The following is a 19541-nucleotide window of genomic DNA, read 5'->3' on the forward strand; positions in this document are numbered from 1 at the left end:
GACATGATACTGCAGCCCTTAATTCTGACAGTACAAGTATCAAGCATATAAAAGAGGAAAAGATTTTTAAAGACATTTTTCAAGCATGCAACAGGTGAACACGGTCACAGCCTTCTGTTCCCTGACAGGATGTATCCTCATACAACTCGCATAACTTAAGTCCTTCATAAGACATAAGTCCTTCTTATACCATATTAAATCAGACACACACACACACACACTCAGAGACACTCAGACACACTCAGACATATTTTGTTCAGACACAGACCTCCTGAGAGTGTACTTCAATGGTGTGTGTGTGTGTGTGTGTGTGTGTGTGTGTGTGTGTGTGTGTGTGTGTGTGTGTGTGTGTGTGTGTGTGTGTCATTGATCATCAAGGTACTAGTTTCGTCTGTATTTTCATTAGGCCAACATTAAAAGAGATAGAGCTTTTTCCCATTAAAGTTAACTCCTTTTTTTTCATAAAGCTAATCAGTACATGTGAAAATTAACCACCTGTTAGTAAGCTGACGAAGCACTTGAAGACAGTTTGGTGTGCTTACCTGCAATTATATATTTGTGAGCTTCGGTAGGCAAAGCGGGAAAGAAAAAAAGAAAGAAGAAAGGAGAAAGTTAGTGAAAGTTGGATTTCCAAAAAGCACACAAAGCTCAGAAGTGCGCACAACTTTAGAAAAAGTGGAGGACTGAAGTGGAAAGAGACAGATAAGTCTGGGATGGATGAGTGACAGGAAGTGGATGAAGGAGGTTGATGTGGAGGAGAGGTGATCGCAGACTACAAATTGCGTCCTTTTACACAAGTAATAATCAGCGTCTCTGGCAAAAAAAAAATGCTTGTCAAAAAAATGTTTCAATATATACTATCATTTCCATCTTGCATCGAGTATTTTGAATATTGCTGAGGTAAAGAAATGCAAAACATGAAGAAAAAATGATGAAAGTTGCACAAAACTTTGAATTCAACGACCCAAAAGCCCAGAGCCAAGTACAATTACGAGGATGGTATACCTGACTAAACCCACCCACTTCAAACACAAGAGACATCTCCTCTGTGTCACACACAGGCTCTCTCTCTCTGTCTCACACATACACACACAGGCTCACACAAGCCCGTCAATCTGCTGTTTGCCCAGCTGATGCAGATTGATGGCAAGCCATGTTGACAAGGCATATGAGAGGATCATCCATAAAAGATGGGCTGGGGCAGGCAGGAACTGGGAACTATTTACCGGAGAATAACACAGAAACCAAAGAGTTCCCTCCATTGATTATTAACCAGGAACCCATAAAGACATTCTGTCTGTGTCCTGCATGGCCAGTAACACTGGTTATTCTGTATATAAGCATCAAATTTACACTGTATTCTCTTAGATGAAATGCTGCCAAATTGTAGCTATTTCAGGATTTTGACATTAGTACCCACACAGAGTAGCTGTATAAAGATGACTTCAGTGCAACTGTTGCCTGTTACAGTATTTAAAGTCATGTCATTCGGTGAAACCACTCAAGACATTTTTTTTCTGTTGGAAATGTGTTAATTTTATGTTACACAGTAACAAAGCTATAAGGCCTGAAACACACCAGACTAGAGGTCGACAGTCCTTCCAAAGTCCTAACTCACAGTAAAATTGGTCATTTGCAAAAACACCTAAAAAAGGCAGTAATACTACATGTCTATCGTAATTGGAAGTTTCAGTACTACCCTTTGATTTTTTTCACAGCAGGTCAAAACGGCCACCATCCGCGCATGAGCCTGTTTCATTCAAATCCATTCAGCCACCACCCCAATAGTAGTCAGCTACATAAAAATCCAGTAGTCGTTCCGCACAATAACCCCGCACCCTGACAAAACAGGTGTTTTGATGGGGTTTGTCCCGGGGCGGGTATTAGCCTAGTGTCAGCTCTCCTACTCTGTTCCACCCTCTTGCATTTCTCTCGACCTGCTTTCTCTGCCCTTGTCTTGATCCTCATTATTCCACACTGGGGTCTTTGGGGGAGCAAACGGTCTATTATCCAAAGATGGAGCTTAAGACAACTTAAAGCTCTGGAGGAGTGGCTATTTATTTGGGTTGAAAGACAGAGAGAGTAGGAGGGAGTGTGTGTCTGGCCTGGCGTTCCCATATCACTTAGGCTAATGTGATTAAGGCCGAGAAGGAGGGGGAGTTCATTTAGCTCAGAGTGTGTTGGTTCTAAGTGATTCATGTCAGGGAGAGTCGAGCAGGGGGGCGGTCACAGGACTTCCTGGTGTGTGAAAGTTCGTTTTTAGTGCCTGGAACCAAAATTAGTACAAATGAATGAGGACTAATGCTCATTGGTACCACCCAAGGTCAGAAATGAACAGAACTCCTTTTACTACATATCGCCTTTCTCACTTCTTTCATTTAGCTGTCACCTTTCACACATTAATGGAGCTACTAACCCCTGTGAGTCAATTTGGGGAAAATCAGGAGAGCTTGTGACTTTTTCTTCTGTCAGACAGATTTAGCGGTCTTTTATCCAAAATGTATCGCTGAGGTAGGAAACACTCATAACTTTTATTAAGATTATTTTACCAAAATTAGCGCATGCATGTAGGTTTTTCAAACACGGGTATCCCAGCTTAATACTGCATTCCAACTGCCAGTGAACACACCGCTGCACCACACAAGCCTGCCATTCTGTCAGCTTTTGTGTCTGTGTGTGTGTGTGTCCATGCAACGTCACAGACAGGCATAAGAGCAGGGAAACAGTAGACAGCAGATGTATTTAGATTGGTGTTTAGCTGCTTAGAAGGAGACAGACAGTAATTAGTGATGCCGTGTCATTGCATCTCACCTGTTAAGGAGCTCAGTTTACCGCGTTTACCTGGGTATTGTGTTCCCATCAATGCCGATCGGAGCCGGAGGCATCAAAAACCTGTGTCCACTGCACAGTAATTCGACCCGGGTATGAATGCCACTTGTACGCATTCTCATTGCATTAAAAAGCCAGACATTAGCAGGTGTTCCTGGAGTTTCTGCGTAATGGGAATGAGGCTATAGCTATTGTTCACATCCTCCATCCACCATCCTATCCAAATAGGGTTTTCCCTCCAATGTATTGGCCTTTATACACAAATGATGTCCTAAATTTGGATAGTCATTTGTTTTAAATGGATGTTAATTTCTGTTTTGGGACAGGATATCATTGGTGGCCAAGCAACACTACTCTAATGTACCTATATTCAAACATGTGGTCTTTTGTGACAGTCAAACCAAATCAAATCTGTGAATGTTACAGAAAACTTAATTGTGGGCTGTCTAGTGTTTGTAAGAATTTTAAGGCCAAACTAAAAAGGCGAAAACCATAATCAAGGCGTATGACTTGGGTGTGATATTAAGTTGGGCCTTTGGGGTGCAGCTATAGAGACAAGTGGTGGACAGCAGTGTGTGTGTGTGTGTGTGTGTGTGTGTGTGTGTGTGTGTGTGTGTGTGTGTGTGTGTGTGTGTGTGTGTGTGTGTGTGTGTGTGTGTGTGTGTGTGTGTGTGTGTCCATGTGTGTGAGCAGGGCCTCAAACCTAGCAGATGGACTCATTGGACTCTGAATGGCTTTTTGCATGTTGCCACCCACACACACATTCCACGGACAGACACAGCATGTCAATTGCCCTTCTATGTCATGCATTCACAGGTAGGCCAATGGCAGTCAATGAGTGCATCTCCAAAAGCTTCTCTTGAGTGAGTTTTCAAAAAAAGTGGAGAGGTACATATAGAGGCACAAGAACAAAGATCTGATCTCAAACAAAACAAAGCAGGCCTTAAATTGTGTCCCTGCACATACAGTTTCTTCCCTCTTAATGCTGTTATCTGTAAAGATGGACACTTAAGAAAAGTCCTGTCCAAATGTGTGTGTGTTTGTGAGAGTTTTAAAAAATGACCTAAAACATTATTTTGTGAGAAAATGTGAACATTTTTAAGGTAATGCTTATGTAGCACTTATACATGTTCCAAATGTAAAGAGCACTACGAGTAAAACCTACTATTATTGTAGCAAGAAGGGGGTGGGTCTTTGTCTGCTGACAAGATACCCCCTTCCTCTAAGAATACTGCCCCCCCCACACACACACACACACACAAAAAAAAGGAAGCATTTTACAGACAGGAAGAAAAATGTGTCATCCCTCCCTCCCCCTCTCTAGCTCTATTGTATACATTCAAATACCCCCTTCTGTTCTCACATTGGTTAAGGCTTTAATGGGAAACCTCACTATTTACAGAACAGTGGTAAGTCAGTATGTGACCACCATAATCAACATACTCTAAATCCTGAATACCTTATTCATAATTGTGGTTGTGAACCGAGCATTAAACACTAAAACATAATGTTTTGTAGGTAAAAAAATGCAAAATCCTTATAAGGTTAACTACTTTTCAATGGCCTCTCTTCCTGTTATAAACTAGTTGTGGACATCATTAGGACGAACAAAAGCAGCCTTCTCAGATCCCCAATTCAAAAAGGATGTATAGGAGCTTCAGACAACATATGTGAGTCTGGACTGGAGAGCCTTTAGGTCATCCACAGACAGGGCCAGGAACTGAGAAAGGCGGGAGGGGGGGTGGGATTTCTAAGGGACTTGGACCAACAACTGCATTTTCTCACACGCAGGACACTGTGGGGTGTAAAAAGTCCTATCAGCTTCCAGCTGTGAGGTGTATACAACCTTTTCATCGTCCCCTCCTTTTCTCAACCACTTGAATAAATAGTGGCTGAGAAATGGGCCAGAGGTGAGATGGGGGAAAAGGAGAGAATGATCCCCGTGGTACTTGTTTACCTCGTGCAACACATCCTTCATGTCGCCCCAATTTACGTGGCCTTGGCGAACTTTGCCAAACAACTGCTCGCCAGAAGTGAAAAGCAATGCATTTGTTTATCTTCAGTGATGTGGATTTGGCTCATCTCAGGGGAAATGGAAGGGAAAGACTCAAACTGCTGCTGAGGCCACGCAGAGTGAGATCAACCTGTCCTCACGCTGAGACCATTTGGTGTTTTTATTAATCCAGATATAGTGTTAGAGGTGAGATCAGGGTGTCAAGCGTGTAAGTGTTTTCCTGCGATTAGTGGCGTATCACTGTGGCTAGCTTAATCTCAGAGCACAGAGGGCCACTTACATTCCGTAATGAGTCATTTGCATAGGCAGCGCGGTGGCACCATGATTATATAAAAGAGAAGATAGAAATGCAAAGAAGGTTTCCATTCGCTCAAGCAGAATCTTTTCACAATAGCGTAATTTCACGCAACGCAAATCGGCAGCTCCTCTGTGGGCCCGGGCCTGCCTTGATTAATTTAGTGTGAGGGAAGAGATTAAACACCCCACAGCAGACATCAAGATAGACAGCCAGGACAGACTGAAAAAAACACTGCTGTAATGAAAATAAATTGTCACTGCTATATGAGGTGGATTTTTGCCAGTTTTGTTCAGCCACATATTCATTGTCTTGTTTAAGTGCCCATATCAGACGCTATTAAATGAGCTTTATACAGTCTGGTATCAGAAATACTCATCTGAAAGCATAGATTATCTGATTTAAGGAGATTCCAGAAGAGAAATTTCTCAATGAACAAAAAAAAGGCTTGGATCTCCAAAGGCCTAAAAGGCTTGTCTCTATGTCAGTGTTATCCTTATTTTGACAAGGGTCCCCTTGGACCCTTCCTCCCACTCCTTGGCTGACAATCTGTCTGTCTCCCTACTGGCCTCCCAGCAGCCCCTGCTGCCTTGCCAGTGTCAAAAAGTCAAAAGTGGGAGCTGTCCTGATATGAAGGGGCTCCGTGTTTGCACTCCTCCCCTGTGGTCCATTTACACCAAAGCCTACAATTGATGACATTACGAGGAGGCGTGAGGCTGGTGGCCCCCCACGTTCCAAAAATTCCAGCTGTGGCAAGAGATGACTGTTTCTTCTCAAACCTCTGTACTGCACTGTACAACATCAAGGGGTGTGTTGAGGCTCAGGCCACGTCCACACAAATGTAAAGGTGGATCCGAAAGCACAAAATATGAAAAACAATCCTTTGCCATTGCCTTTGGTCAGCAGGTAGTCTTAGGAGCCATGATCAAATAACTATTTTATACCCATTTGTAGCTCAGACACAATGGACCTCATGCAAGAAACAATATCTGAAAAAAATTCTCTCATTTTTGCTCATATCCAGGATTTGTCCTTAGTTTCTTAGTAAAAATAAAATTTCTTTCTTTAAACTTTGTTTGAAAAATGACCAATAAATCTACCTTACCTACCTTACCTTAATCACTGATTTTTGGGATTTAGCAGTGTCTTATTTTTTCTTTTCTCTTAGGTAAGAGAAAATGTTCCAAGTGGTCGAGAGCAAGAAAAAAGAGAAAAATACTCACTTTCACAGGCCACAAATTGTCATCAAACACAAGGAAAAAACATTTTAAATTTGAGGAATATTTTTTAAAATCCTGCATGCATATCATTTAATCTGATTTAGCTGAGGTTTAAAAGGAACCATAATGACTGGATTATTAAATTTCAGGGCTAAAATGTGACAAGTATACTTGGTGCATTGAGCCGACGAACTGTAATTTTAGTTACTGTGCGTCCCTCTGCTGACCAGAGCTGGAATGTAACTAAGGACATTTTCACAAGTACGCTCTGGTTCACTGAAAAAACGCCAGGAGCAGACTTGACCATGAGGCAAGCTAAGCAGCTGCCTGGGCCACAAACTAAAATGAACCCAAATGGCTTTAGATTTACTTAAGGAGGCCTTACCATGCTCATTTTCGGGATCATATTTTTATTTTGGGGGCCTACTACAATAGGTTTACACACTTAAATGTTCAGAAAACATATCATGTGTCTCATACAGCCTTTTGCTGCAGCACCTCTGTCTGAAACTGTCTGTCTGAGCTTATGTCCCAGCTCCCGAGAAGCACAGTCTGCTCTGATTGATCAGCTGGCTCTCTGGATGCACATTCTTTTCTATTTGTTACATTATGATATCAATAAGTAACACTGAAACTCAAATGAGCTGTTTCAGGCAGCTTAGGAGCAATGCCTTCTGAGGGAGAGAGAACTTAAATCAAACTGAAATGAAAATAAAAGCTGACCCATATATAAGCCTGTTTAGTTCAGTGATTTAAGAAAATAATAGCCTAGGCTATTAATTGAAGTTTTACAGTCAAACACACAGTGTTTGTTGTATGTCCCCCAAAATAGTTATACTCAGTCGTGGACATACTTTTAGCGCGGGCAATGCATCCACTGAAGCTCTGATTGGATGAAACAGTCCATTAAAAATTACAATGCGTTCAACAAAAAAAAAAAAGTAAAACCTGCTGTTCAGAGGACACTGGGCCACTCCAAAAAGTGCCATCTCATGTCTAGCTTGTCAAGTGTTCTCTGTGGCAGCCAAGCAATAAAGGCTTTCTCCCAGACGCATTCATCAAATGGATCAGGATCATGAGTCCACTACTAAATGCAGACTTGGCATGGCCAAGCTTTCCAATGAGCCTTGTTGCGTAATTCAACCAGGCAGTTAATGTCGGTAGTCAAAGTCAAAAAGGCAAAAGGAAATGAAAAGTACCCAAGCCGTCCATAAAGCAATGAGTCCAGTCCTTCTTCCCGGTGTCACAGATGACATCACTGAATCCTCTGCCCGACCCCCTTTTATTTTATAGCTTTCCGATCCTTCACCGCCTCTTCCCTCTGGATAATTTCCATCCCTACCAGAAAACCAGACTTTCCTCCTTTTAGTGAAATAGACTGATCTATTAATGTCTCCTAAATCTTTCACTATTAGAGGAAATGGCTTTTAATTTAGCCAATTAACAAGCTCGTAAATTCATCAGCAGAGCGAGAGATTCACCAAATTAGAGTGTGTGTGAGAGTTAAGGAAAATGAGGAGAAGACGGGGACCGTTATCAATTATCACACATAAACAGAGGACCAGAATGTTCTGTTCGAATCAGGCAAAAACTTTGATCCAATCATGAGAGATGAGAGATCTGAAGTGATGATGAATGCAGGCTGAAGTTATTAGCTGGCAGGCAGAGGACGTGCAGAGGACGGTAATTGAGAAGTGTAACGTCCTTGATACAGGCACTCGTCAGATGAGGGATATCATGATTTGATCCATGTCCACCCACGAGCAGAGAGGACTGCGAAATCAGTGTGCCGGTTAATGGAGAAGCATTCTGGTGTATTTTAAAGTCACATGTCAATTGATGGTCAAGTCGGGAAACAAATTGGGGAAGACAGGCAGTCACATTCAAATAGTGCATCAGCGGGACATTTTTATATGTGTAAGTTTATTATTTAATGTTTTTTTTAGCTTTACATGCTAGGGGCTATGCATAACAAATAAATTCATTTTCTTGACATGATAAAACAATGTTAATAATGTTTTTGAGCTGTTAAAGACAATCTCTAGCAATATATCACAAGCAGAACCATACCAAAATAGAGACTCAACGTGAATATTTATATATTCCAATTACAATTGTTTATTGTTAATTTTTGTTAATTTTTATTGTTAATTTTTTTTTTTTTTAAGTTTGTCAGTTTGGGAGGAAACCGGAGCACCCGGAGAAAACCCAAAATATGATATAATAACTAATTACTAATGTTTTAGGGGGAAATAGCCAAATAAAGGTTTTTGGTGTGGGAGGAAACCGGAGCACCCGGAGAAAACCCAAAATATGAAATAATAAATAATTACTAATGTTTTAGGAGGAAATAGCCAAATAAAGGTTTTTGGTGTGGGAGGAAACCGGAGCACCCGGAGAAAACCCAAAATATGAAATAATAACTAATAGAGCTTGGCAACTGACATCATCACGCAGTGCATTGTGTGTGGGTGTGTGTTGTTTGGGTCAGAACTGCCAGATTATGTGGCCACCCAGCAAATGCATAGCTAACAAGTAATAGGTAACAGGTAGCGGTATTGGTTATTTTATGCTCATTCTTCACTCAGTGCGCTGAAAAGTAGTTCAAAACACAGTGGATTGTACATCTTCTCAATGTACCATTTTTTGCATTGGGTAAAAGTTTTCCCTATACAATACACTGTCGTTTGAACTACTTTTCAGCACACTGAGTGAAAAATGAGCACAAAATAACCAATACCGCTACCTGTTACCCATTACATGTTGGCTATTCATCTACTGGGTGGCCACACAATATGGCAGTTCTGACCGTTCCAACCCAAATAACACCCACAATGCACTGCATGATGATGTCAAGTTGCCAAGCTCTATAACTTACGTTTTAGGAAGAAATAGCCAAATAAAGTTTTTTTGGCATGAAAGAAAACCCAAGTGTCACACTTCAGCTTCCACAGAACTTAAGGACATGATTTGGTCTTGAAGGGCAGTTTGTTGATGTCTAATGCCTTCAATCTCCGCGTTTCTCGCTGTACACTTGCCCTCAAGCACTTTTTCCCTTTCCATTTTTTTAGTAAGCTCCCTAAGTTGTCTTTGAAGGGCATCATTTTGCATTTTCATGTTCTTTTTGGAGTTTTTCAAAGAATCATATCTGTTAGTCAAAGCTCTTTCACCTTGGAGGGTGTTACGGAGCTCTTGAATCTGGAGATGAAGATTGCCAGTATCTTGGCCGAGGGCTTCAATCTCCTGTCTGATATGATTGTTTTGTTCCTCCAGAGCCTGGTTTTTCAAGACCCTTTGTTCCAGCTCCTGGCGGTGTCGTTGCAGAGCGATGTTCTGGTTGGTCATAATTTTTTTCTTAGTCACCATGGACTTGTAAATCGCCTTGGGATCACCCAGAGTCCTGAGGTTGTCGCTGAAAAGTTGGATTTCCTCTGTTGCTCGGATGTTCTGGAGCGTCAAGGCATCCATCTGTTCTGTCAGCAGGTCGCACTTTTGCTTCCAGTCTCCTGTATTTAGAAGCTTCCTGTGCACCTCAGAATGGGTCTTACTCAAGCGTCTATTTCGCGCTCGCAGGGCTTTTTCTTCAGCCTCCAGGTAAACATAAGTTTCCTTGAACTGTCTGCTTGCCTGGAGCTTGTCATTGGTGGTGTTTATTTGCTGGTTCAGATAACTATTTTCTCCTCTCAAATCTTCTAAGCGCACCAATGTTTCTCTATGCACAGTCTCCCAGATCTCTAAATGATCATATCGTTCGTGAAGAACTTGGAGTTCCCTCTGCAGAGTCTCATTTTGATGGTTTAGCTCTTCTGTGGAAGCTGTCAGTGCATCGATATTTCCCCGCAAAGCTTCTTTATCCGCAATCTCTGCGTGCAACCTCTGAATCTCCTCTTGCAAAGCCTCATTTTGCTGGCTAATGGAATCTCTCTGGGCCTTTGCAAGATGAGCTTCAGCCAAAGGTTGGACACTCTGCTTTCTCTCTCTGAGTTGCAGGACTTGTTTTTGCAGGGTGTCATTTTGCTGTAGGACGGCATCTCGTGACGCTTCCATTTCAGCTTTCATTTTATGCATAGCTTGAATGTCTGGGATATCTTTGAAGAGCTTTTCTGTCTCCTTTACCAAAGCCAAATTTTCCTTTCTAATCGCCTCCTCCTCAGCTTTAGCAACATTGTAGGAATGAGCTAAAGCTTGATATTCCCGTTGTTTTACCTGGAGATGCTGGAGTTCACGTTTAACCTCACTGTTAAACTCCCTTTCTCTCTCTACCCTCTGTTTCATTTCCGTGCACATGTCCTCAGAAACATGCTCTTTTCGCAGTTCCTCCTCCAGGAGCCGGACATCCCACATAAGTTTTTCACGCTCTTCTATGGCCAATTCACAGTGCTTTTCAATGACATTCAAGCTGTCCTCCCTGTCCCTGAGGCCCTGCAGTTCTTCGTTTAGAAGCTGACAGCGATGGACCATTTCCTCATTTGATGTTATAGTCTGATTGTAAATTTCCTCCAGAGTTTGTTGGTTTTGCACTTTTTCAGCGAGTGCCCTGACTTCTTTTTGGAGGGAGACACAATTCTTATAGGCAGCATCTTTCTCCTGCTTCAACGCCTGGAATTTGTCTCCCCAACCTTTCCAGCTGTCAACCTGCCTCTTGATAATATTGATTTGCTGGAGGGTTTCCTTAAGCTGCTGGGTGATTGTCTGCAGATTCTCACCCAGCTTATTGTAACTGCTAGCCTGTTCCTGATTCATGTCGGATGGAAAAGTTAAAAAAGGTGGAAAAAGTGTCCCTGGTTAGCAGAGAAATACAGTACCAAGCTGTATTGTCTGTTGATGGGATGATAACTAACGTGAACTCGTGTTGGTAAAAAAAAGTCTCTGAATTGCCGGTGTTAGACAGATAATAACCAATCCCTAGCTACTAATCCCACTGAAATATGCTGGCAAACAGAGTGATTGAGTGTCTGGTTCAGAGCTAAAGAACCTCCCCTCAGAATGTTCTTTTATATAAAGCATCTCTTTGTGACATCACATGGTGACATCACATGGTGACATCACATGGTGACATCACATGGTGACATCACATGATTTGTTAGTGACATCACTTCAAGAACAGAATTGCACAACAAAGCTGCTGAAGTGTAGGTAAACAATAGGCAGCTGTTACCTTGGCAACACTTAACTGAGGTGCACTATGGGAAATGTAGGCAAGAAACAGTTTGCAGTCAGTAGAGTTTGACAATAGCTGTGTTCAAAATCATTTACTCACTCACTCACTGTTCTCTATGTAGAGTGTATTACTATAGTGAACAACTGGATTAGATTTCATACACTAACCTGGAATTTTTTCTATCAAGAATGGGCAACCGCATTGCATTGTGGCATAGAGGAGTAAAATGTAGGGTACATCGCATGTACACTCAAATTTGCTGTGCAATGTGGTTATTTTATAGCAGTATATAGAGGATGAAATTTCCATGATAGGGAGCGGTTTCGAACACAGTTAATGTTATAGAATCATAGACTGTATATGAAGATGGACAACATGACAGCTTCACCAAAGTGAGGCTACTTAATCTGGATCTCCCCCTGGTGTCTGACCGGTCATCAAGCCCGCCTCTCCATGTTAGTGAATGGGACACAGGCCAAACTAAAACTCAAATAAAAGTGATGTTTTTTTTAGTGATGTGTTTGTTTTAATGATAAATTTGGTTTTAATTTTTTAAATAATGGTTTTAATAATTTTAAATTATATATTATTGACAGCAGTGACAGCAAATCCGTGCGCTCACATTCAATGCAGCAGCTTGCGATTGGTGAGACTGGTGTTTTGGTGGGAACTCCCCCACCGCTGATATTGCCACTGCGCAGAATCTGGCTCTGAATGACATTAGCCTCGCAAGATGGCAATGCCCGTATCTCGGATATTTTAATCTCACTTAACGAATCAATGCATAATCTCTGTCAATATGTAATAGTCAGTGTACAGCCACAGTTTAGTACGTGGCCAGCTAGACAATGACTCAAAGTATATCCTTGTGCTGTGACAACACCAATTCCAAAAACAATTTCAGCAATATAGCAACTTCCTCTATTTAAGAGTAACAAATGGTCATAGGGGCACTGAAAAGGAAGGCATGACAGAGAATGTCCATAACCCCAGACATATACAAGCATGCACTAGCATGTCATTCTCATATGCTAATTACCTAAAACTGAAGACATGTCAGTACAAGGAAACTGGATTGTTTTATCATGTAAGATAATGGTAGGTCGCAAGAAGATAAGCATTTAGCATTATTTACCAACTCACACTCACAATTATCTTAACTAGGCATCTATTCTATTTAGCACACCAACAGATTTACAAAAGACAAATAAGCTGATGTCAATAAACTGATCAAATATACACTACAGAGCATAGAAAAGTAAAGTTTTTTTTTTCAAAACAAGTGAAATGCTGCATAATTTTACTGTTTTTTCAGAGGAAAAAAAACAACACTGCATGTTTAAAGACTCAACTAGAATACTAGTAAGTACTTATTTTAATTTACTGACTCCTACTTGTCTAGACTGCTAAAACAAGTGAGACTGATGTTGAAACTCTATATATTCCAAATACTAATAGATCCTCTCAGTGTCAAATCTACAGGACTTATTATGATGAAATTCTTTAAAATTCTACTGCAGTTTAATAGTAGGTATTGTTTCCTGTTTTGAATAAATGAATACACCACAGCTCTATCTGAAGCCCAACCGACATGTCATTAATATCCATAAACGTCAGGGTCTTTAGTCATTCGACATTGTCTCTCTATTCTCCACTGGAAAAACAGAATGGGACGTGGACAAAAGCTGCTGTTTTTGTCTTGTGTGGGCCAAGATAAAGCACCCAGTGAAAAGGTTGCCATCCATCTTTATCCGCCTGGCATGTTCTTTAGTTACTTCCGCTCTCAATGTAGCCTGTGTTTTTTTCTGCTCTCCTCGTGTGTGTATGTGTGTGTGTGTGTGTGTGTGTAAATGTGTTAAAAGTGGCACTGGGGTTAATGAAGTGCATCCACCTCGCATCCTCCCCAAAACGAAAGAGACTTCATTAAGCAGTCGACTGACTTGACTGGCTTTCTGTCCTGGTGCACGCATATATAAAAACACACACACACACACACACACACACACAGACACCTGAGGATTGCATTCATAGCTGTTCACACAGGACAATGATAGATGTGTGTGCATAGACATATTCAATCAGACTTGCCACAATAACCCTGATGCAAAATTCAATACATTTCCATTTCCTCAGCTAACCTAGATACTAACTGGAATTACTGCCTATGTGAACCAGTCAAGTTGCAGTAACAGTTTACATCCATGTCTGTCCAGACTCATATGTAGCCATGACATTAGACAATACTTCAGGTGTGGATGTTGCTGCAAAGAAGCTACAAATACTTAAACATGAATGCTCCACATACTGTACATCTTCAGCCCAGCACCACAGACAATTTTTTCAATCTGCACAGTTTTACTGTAAACACCCAAGATTAGTGTCAACAATTTAGTGTCTATAACCAAATGTCTCCCTGTCTGTTCCTCAGTTATGGTATTTCATAATAAATGTGTTTTGCTGAAGACTTTGATGTCACCAGGAAGTTTTGAACTTTGACCTTTTGGAGATGAAATGTCAACACCTTATCATTTTATCCTATGAGACATTTGAGTGAGACTGTTTTCATATTAGCAAATAAATTTTTGAGTTACGGCCAAAAACATGTTTTGTGAGGTCACAGTGACCTCTGACCACCAAAATATAATCAGTTCATTTTTGAGCCTAAGAGAATGTTGGTGCCAAATTTGAGATAAAACTCTCAAAGTTTTCTAAAGATACCACTTTCACGAGAATGAGACAGACAAAAGGTCACTGTGAACTTTGACAACCAAAGTAGAAAAAATTCATTGTTCGGTCCAAGTGGATGTTTGTCCCACAATTGAAGAAATTTTCTTAAGGTGATGTTGAAATACGGCTTTAATCAAAAAAAGACAGACAAAGTCACAGTCACATCAACCTTTGACCACAAAAATATAATCAGTTCATTGTTGAGGCCAAGTGGACGTTTATGCCAGATTTGAAGATAATCCCTTGAGGCGTTCTTGAGATATACCTTTCATAAGAATGGGATGGACAGACAGAGGGATGGACGGATCAACAACCTGAAAGCATAATGTCTCTGGCCATGGCTATCACCAGCATGGAAGCATACAACTGTTCTTGACATGTTTATTATTCATTTTGGTCTCAAAAATTGAACAGAGCAACACCAGCGATTGCTCTTTAAGCTGTCAAACCTTTCTATTCCCTGACTGTCCTTGTTTGGAGGTAATCTTCCTAAATGGTACGATTTCAATGACCAGTGGGGGTATGTCCAATTCTTACTCTCTCTTTACTTTCTCATCAGTTCGATGGATCAGTCTGACTACAACTATGCCAAAAAAGTAGGGGAGGGAATCATGTCAATATCAACATGTACTGACACCCTGTATCTCTTTTCCTCTTCCTCATCTGTCTTCCTTTCACCCCTGTCCTTTTCACTTTCACCCCTTCCTCTTTCACTCTACATCCTTTCATCTCAACCTCCCACGCATTTCAGGTCACAGGGGAAGCAATCGTCTTAAGTGTTCTGGCTGACAATGAGAGCTGATGAGAAACCTTCCTGAGAGTGTTGGCTGGCTAAGGTAAGCTCCTGATTGGCCCTGTGCTGCATAAAAATGCAGGAAGCTCATCTGCACTTTCTCTTTTCCTCCTTCTTATTCCACAAAGCTCTACCTGATTATAAATCCCTGAGCAAGATAAATAAAACTCACTTCTTCACCCTAAAACTAAACAAAACTCCACTTAAACTGCAAAGGAAGAGCCAATTTGCCTACTTAAGGGTTGATCTATGTTCTCACAAAATGTCTTTATTGGCACAAAACAATCCAAAGAAATAATGGATCTCAATTCTCTTTAAGTTTTCTGAAATTGTTCCACTGAATTTACAGTTTAATCCAAAAACAGGTCATGTGGATAAGGTCATAGTCTATATCAATGTCAACATACATCTGTCACTCTAATCTCTTTCCAACCACCTCTGAAGAGCAGGTCATTACATGTGATAGAAAATATCAGCCACAAAGGCGTGACATCGCTGACTCGGCACACCTTTTCCGTAATCCTTTAGAATGAAATGGTTCAGCCATTTCCTTTAAAATAAATGGTGACAGAGGTTGCCGCAAGCAGGAGAATCCACAAAATCCAATCTAAGAAGGTGTAAGGGAACTTTCCTCCAACAGCTGGTGAGCATATTGGCTTTCAGATCATTTATTTGTTTGATTTGACATTAACAGTCCTCATTCAACCATCCAAACCAGCTGTCAGAATTCCAAACTACCACAAGCAGGAATCTTTAGCTACGCAAACTGCTAAGAGCATGACTTCACCCATAGACAAGTCCCTGCACGGCCCAGTCCCTCAACACTGAAGGAACCTGCAAGCATTAGACATGAATAATACCTCCATTGGCAACTGAGGTCAACGGAGCAGAGCGAGAGATTCACCAAATTAGAGAGTGTGTGAGAGTTAAGGAAAATGAGGAGAAGACGGGGACCGTTATCAATTATCACACATAAACAGAGGACCAGAATGTTCTGTTCGAATCAGGCAAAAACTTTGATCCAATCATGAGAGATGAGAGATCTGAAGTGATGATGAATGCAGGCTGAAGTTATTAGCTGGCAGGCAGAGGACGTGCAGAGGACGGTAATTGAGAAGTGTAACGTCCTTGATACAGGCACTCGTCAGATGAGGGATATCATGATTTGATCCATGTCCACCCACGAGCAGAGAGGACTGCGAAATCAGTGTGCCGGTTAATGGAGAAGCATTCTGGTGTATTTTAAAGTCACATGTCAATTGATGGTCAAGTCGGGAAACAAATTGGGGAAGACAGGCAGTCACATTCAAATAGTGCATCAGCGGGACATTTTTATATGTGTAAGTTCATTTAAAAAGGAAATGACCATATAGCATTATTATTATATACACAAATAATTCATTATTTAATGTTTTTTTAGTTTTACATACTAGGGGCTATGCATAACAAATAAATTCATTTTCTTGCCAAAAGTTGAAAAATATGCAGTGTCTTCTTCTACATAGTATCAATACGTACATTTGGAGTCAATCGGAGGCCCGACATGGTCTAACTCCTTTAGACAAACTGTAGTAAAACTCCTATCACAAATAGTCTTATCATGTATATTAATATGTCATACAGCTGAGGACTCAAAAAAGTGGTAACTTCTGTAGCAAAGTTTTTAAAACAATGTTCATGGGGCGCGTGGTGTGTCAGTGGACAGAGTGGTGCCCCATGTACAGAAGCTGTGTCACCACTGCAGCGGCCGCGGGTTCAATTCTGGCCTCGGCCCTTTGCTGTATGCCTCCCCCTCCTCTTTCTCCCCCTTTAAACATGTTTATAAGCAATTTTTAGAAAAGGTCACGAAGTATGAAGATGATAAAACAATGTTAATAATGTTTTTGAGCTGTTAAAGACAATCTCTAGCAATATATCACAAGCAGAACCATACCAAAATAGAGACTCAACGTGAATATTTATATATTCCAATTACAATTGTTTATTGTTAATTTTTGTTAATTTTTATTGTTAATTTTTTTTTTTTTAAGTTTGTCAGTTTGGGAGGAAACCGGAGCACCCGGAGAAAACCCAAAATATGAAATAATAACTAATTACTAATGTTTTAGGAGGAAATAGCCAAATAAAGGTTTTTGGTGTGGGAGGAAACCGGAGCACCCGGAGAAAACCCAAAATATGAAATAATGACTAATTACTAATGTTTTAGGAAGAAATAGCCAAATAAAGGTTTTTGGTGTGGGAGGAAACCGGAGCACCCGGAGAAAACCCAAAATATGAAATAATAACTAATTACTAATGTTTTAGGAGGAAATAGCCAAATAAAGGTTTTTGGTGTGGGAGGAAACCGGAGCACCCGGAGAAAACCCAAAATATGAAATAATGACTAATAGAGCTTGGCAACTGACATCATCACGCAGTGCATTGTGTGTGGGTGTGTGTTGTTTGGGTCAGAACTGCCAGATTATGTGGCCACCCAGCAAATGCATAGCTAACAAGTAATAGGTAACAGGTAGCGGTATTGGTTATTTTATGCTCATTCTTCACTCAGTGCGCTGAAAAGTAGTTCAAAACACAGTGGATTGTACATCTTCTCAATGTACCATTTTTTGCATTGGGTAAAAGTTTTCCCTATACAATACACTGTCGTTTGAACTACTTTTCAGCACACTGAGTGAAAAATGAGCACAAAATAACCAATACCGCTACCTGTTACCCATTACATGTTGGCTATTCATCTACTGGGTGGCCACACAATATGGCAGTTCTGACCGTTCCAACCCAAATAACACCCACAATGCACTGCATGATGATGTCAAGTTGCCAAGCTCTATAACTTACGTTTTAGGAAGAAATAGCCAAATAAAGTTTTTTTGGCATGAAAGAAAACCCAAGTGTCACACTTCAGCTTCCACAGAACTTAAGGACATGATTTGGTCTTGAAGGGCAGTTTGTTGATGTCTAATGCCTTCAATCTCCGCGTTTCTCGCTGTACACTTGCCCTCAAGCACTTTTTCCCTTTCCATTTTTTTAGTAAGCTCCCTAAGTTGTCTTTGAAGGGCATCATTTTGCATTTTCATGTTCTTTTTGGAGTTTTTCAAAGAATCATATCTGTTAGTCAAAGCTCTTTCACCTTGGAGGGTGTTACGGAGCTCTTGAATCTGGAGATGAAGATTGCCAGTATCTTGGCCGAGGGCTTCAATCTCCTGTCTGATATGATTGTTTTGTTCCTCCAGAGCCTGGTTTTTCAAGACCCTTTGTTCCAGCTCCTGGCGGTGTCGTTGCAGAGCGATGTTCTGGTTGGTCATAATTTTTTTCTTAGTCACCATGGACTTGTAAATCGCCTTGGGATCACCCAGAGTCCTGAGGTTGTCGCTGAAAAGTTGGATTTCCTCTGTTGCTCGGATGTTCTGGAGCGTCAAGGCATCCATCTGTTCTGTCAGCAGGTCGCACTTTTGCTTCCAGTCTCCTGTATTTAGAAGCTTCCTGTGCACCTCAGAATGGGTCTTACTCAAGCGTCTATTTCGGCTCGCAGGGCTTTTTCTTCAGCCTCCAGGTAAACATAAGTTTCCTTGAACTGTCTGCTTGCCTGGAGCTTGTCATTGGTGGTGTTTATTTGCTGGTTCAGATAACTATTTTCTCCTCTCAAATCTTCTAAGCGCACCAATGTTTCTCTATGCACAGTCTCCCAGATCTCTAAATGATCATATCGTTCGTGAAGAACTTGGAGTTCCCTCTGCAGAGTCTCATTTTGATGGTTTAGCTCTTCTGTGGAAGCTGTCAGTGCATCGATATTTCCCCGCAAAGCTTCTTTATCCGCAATCTCTGCGTGCAACCTCTGAATCTCCTCTTGCAAAGCCTCATTTTGCTGGCTAATGGAATCTCTCTGGGCCTTTGCAAGATGAGCTTCAGCCAAAGGTTGGACACTCTGCTTTCTCTCTCTGAGTTGCAGGACTTGTTTTAGCAGGGTGTCATTTTGCTGTAGGACGGCATCTCGTGACGCTTCCATTTCAGCTTTCATTTTATGCATAGCTTGAATGTCTGGGATATCTTTGAAGAGCTTTTCTGTCTCCTTTACCAAAGCCAAATTTTCCTTTCTAATCGCCTCCTCCTCAGCTTTAGCAACATTGTAGGAATGAGCTAAAGCTTGATATTCCCGTTGTTTTACCTGGAGATGCTGGAGTTCACGTTTAACCTCACTGTTAAACTCCCTTTCTCTCTCTACCCTCTGTTTCATTTCCGTGCACATGTCCTCAGAAACATGCTCTTTTCGCAGTTCCTCCTCCAGGAGCCGGACATCCCACATAAGTTTTTCACGCTCTTCTATGGCCAATTCACAGTGCTTTTCAATGACATTCAAGCTGTCCTCCCTGTCCCTGAGGCCCTGCAGTTCTTCGTTTAGAAGCTGACAGCGATGGACCATTTCCTCATTTGATGTTATAGTCTGATTGTAAATTTCCTCCAGAGTTTGTTGGTTTTGCACTTTTTCAGCGAGTGCCCTGACT

The 19541-nt window shown here is 41.2% G+C and overlaps 1 protein-coding gene across 13 annotated transcripts in view; it reads right to left on the bottom strand.

The window, feature by feature from the left end:
• agrn (agrin) overlaps positions 1-19541 on the bottom strand; it is a 355349-nt gene that overhangs the window by 267697 nt on the left and 68111 nt on the right. For 9 of the 13 annotated variants that reach the window (XM_088082551.1, XM_088082544.1, XM_088082541.1 and 6 more), the window contains exon 3: positions 543-563. The exons of the other annotated variants lie outside the window; for them this stretch is intronic. In XM_088082551.1, coding sequence (XP_087938677.1) covers positions 543-563 — 21 coding nt within the window. The remainder of the gene's footprint in view (positions 1-542; positions 564-19541) is intronic. 13 annotated transcript variants of the gene reach the window in all.

Source organism: Plectropomus leopardus, chromosome 9 (assembly GCF_026936395.1).
Source record: "Plectropomus leopardus strain MGB_pleo_1.0 chromosome 9, ASM2693639v1, whole genome shotgun sequence".
Taxonomy (NCBI): Eukaryota; Metazoa; Chordata; class Actinopteri; order Perciformes; family Serranidae; genus Plectropomus; species Plectropomus leopardus.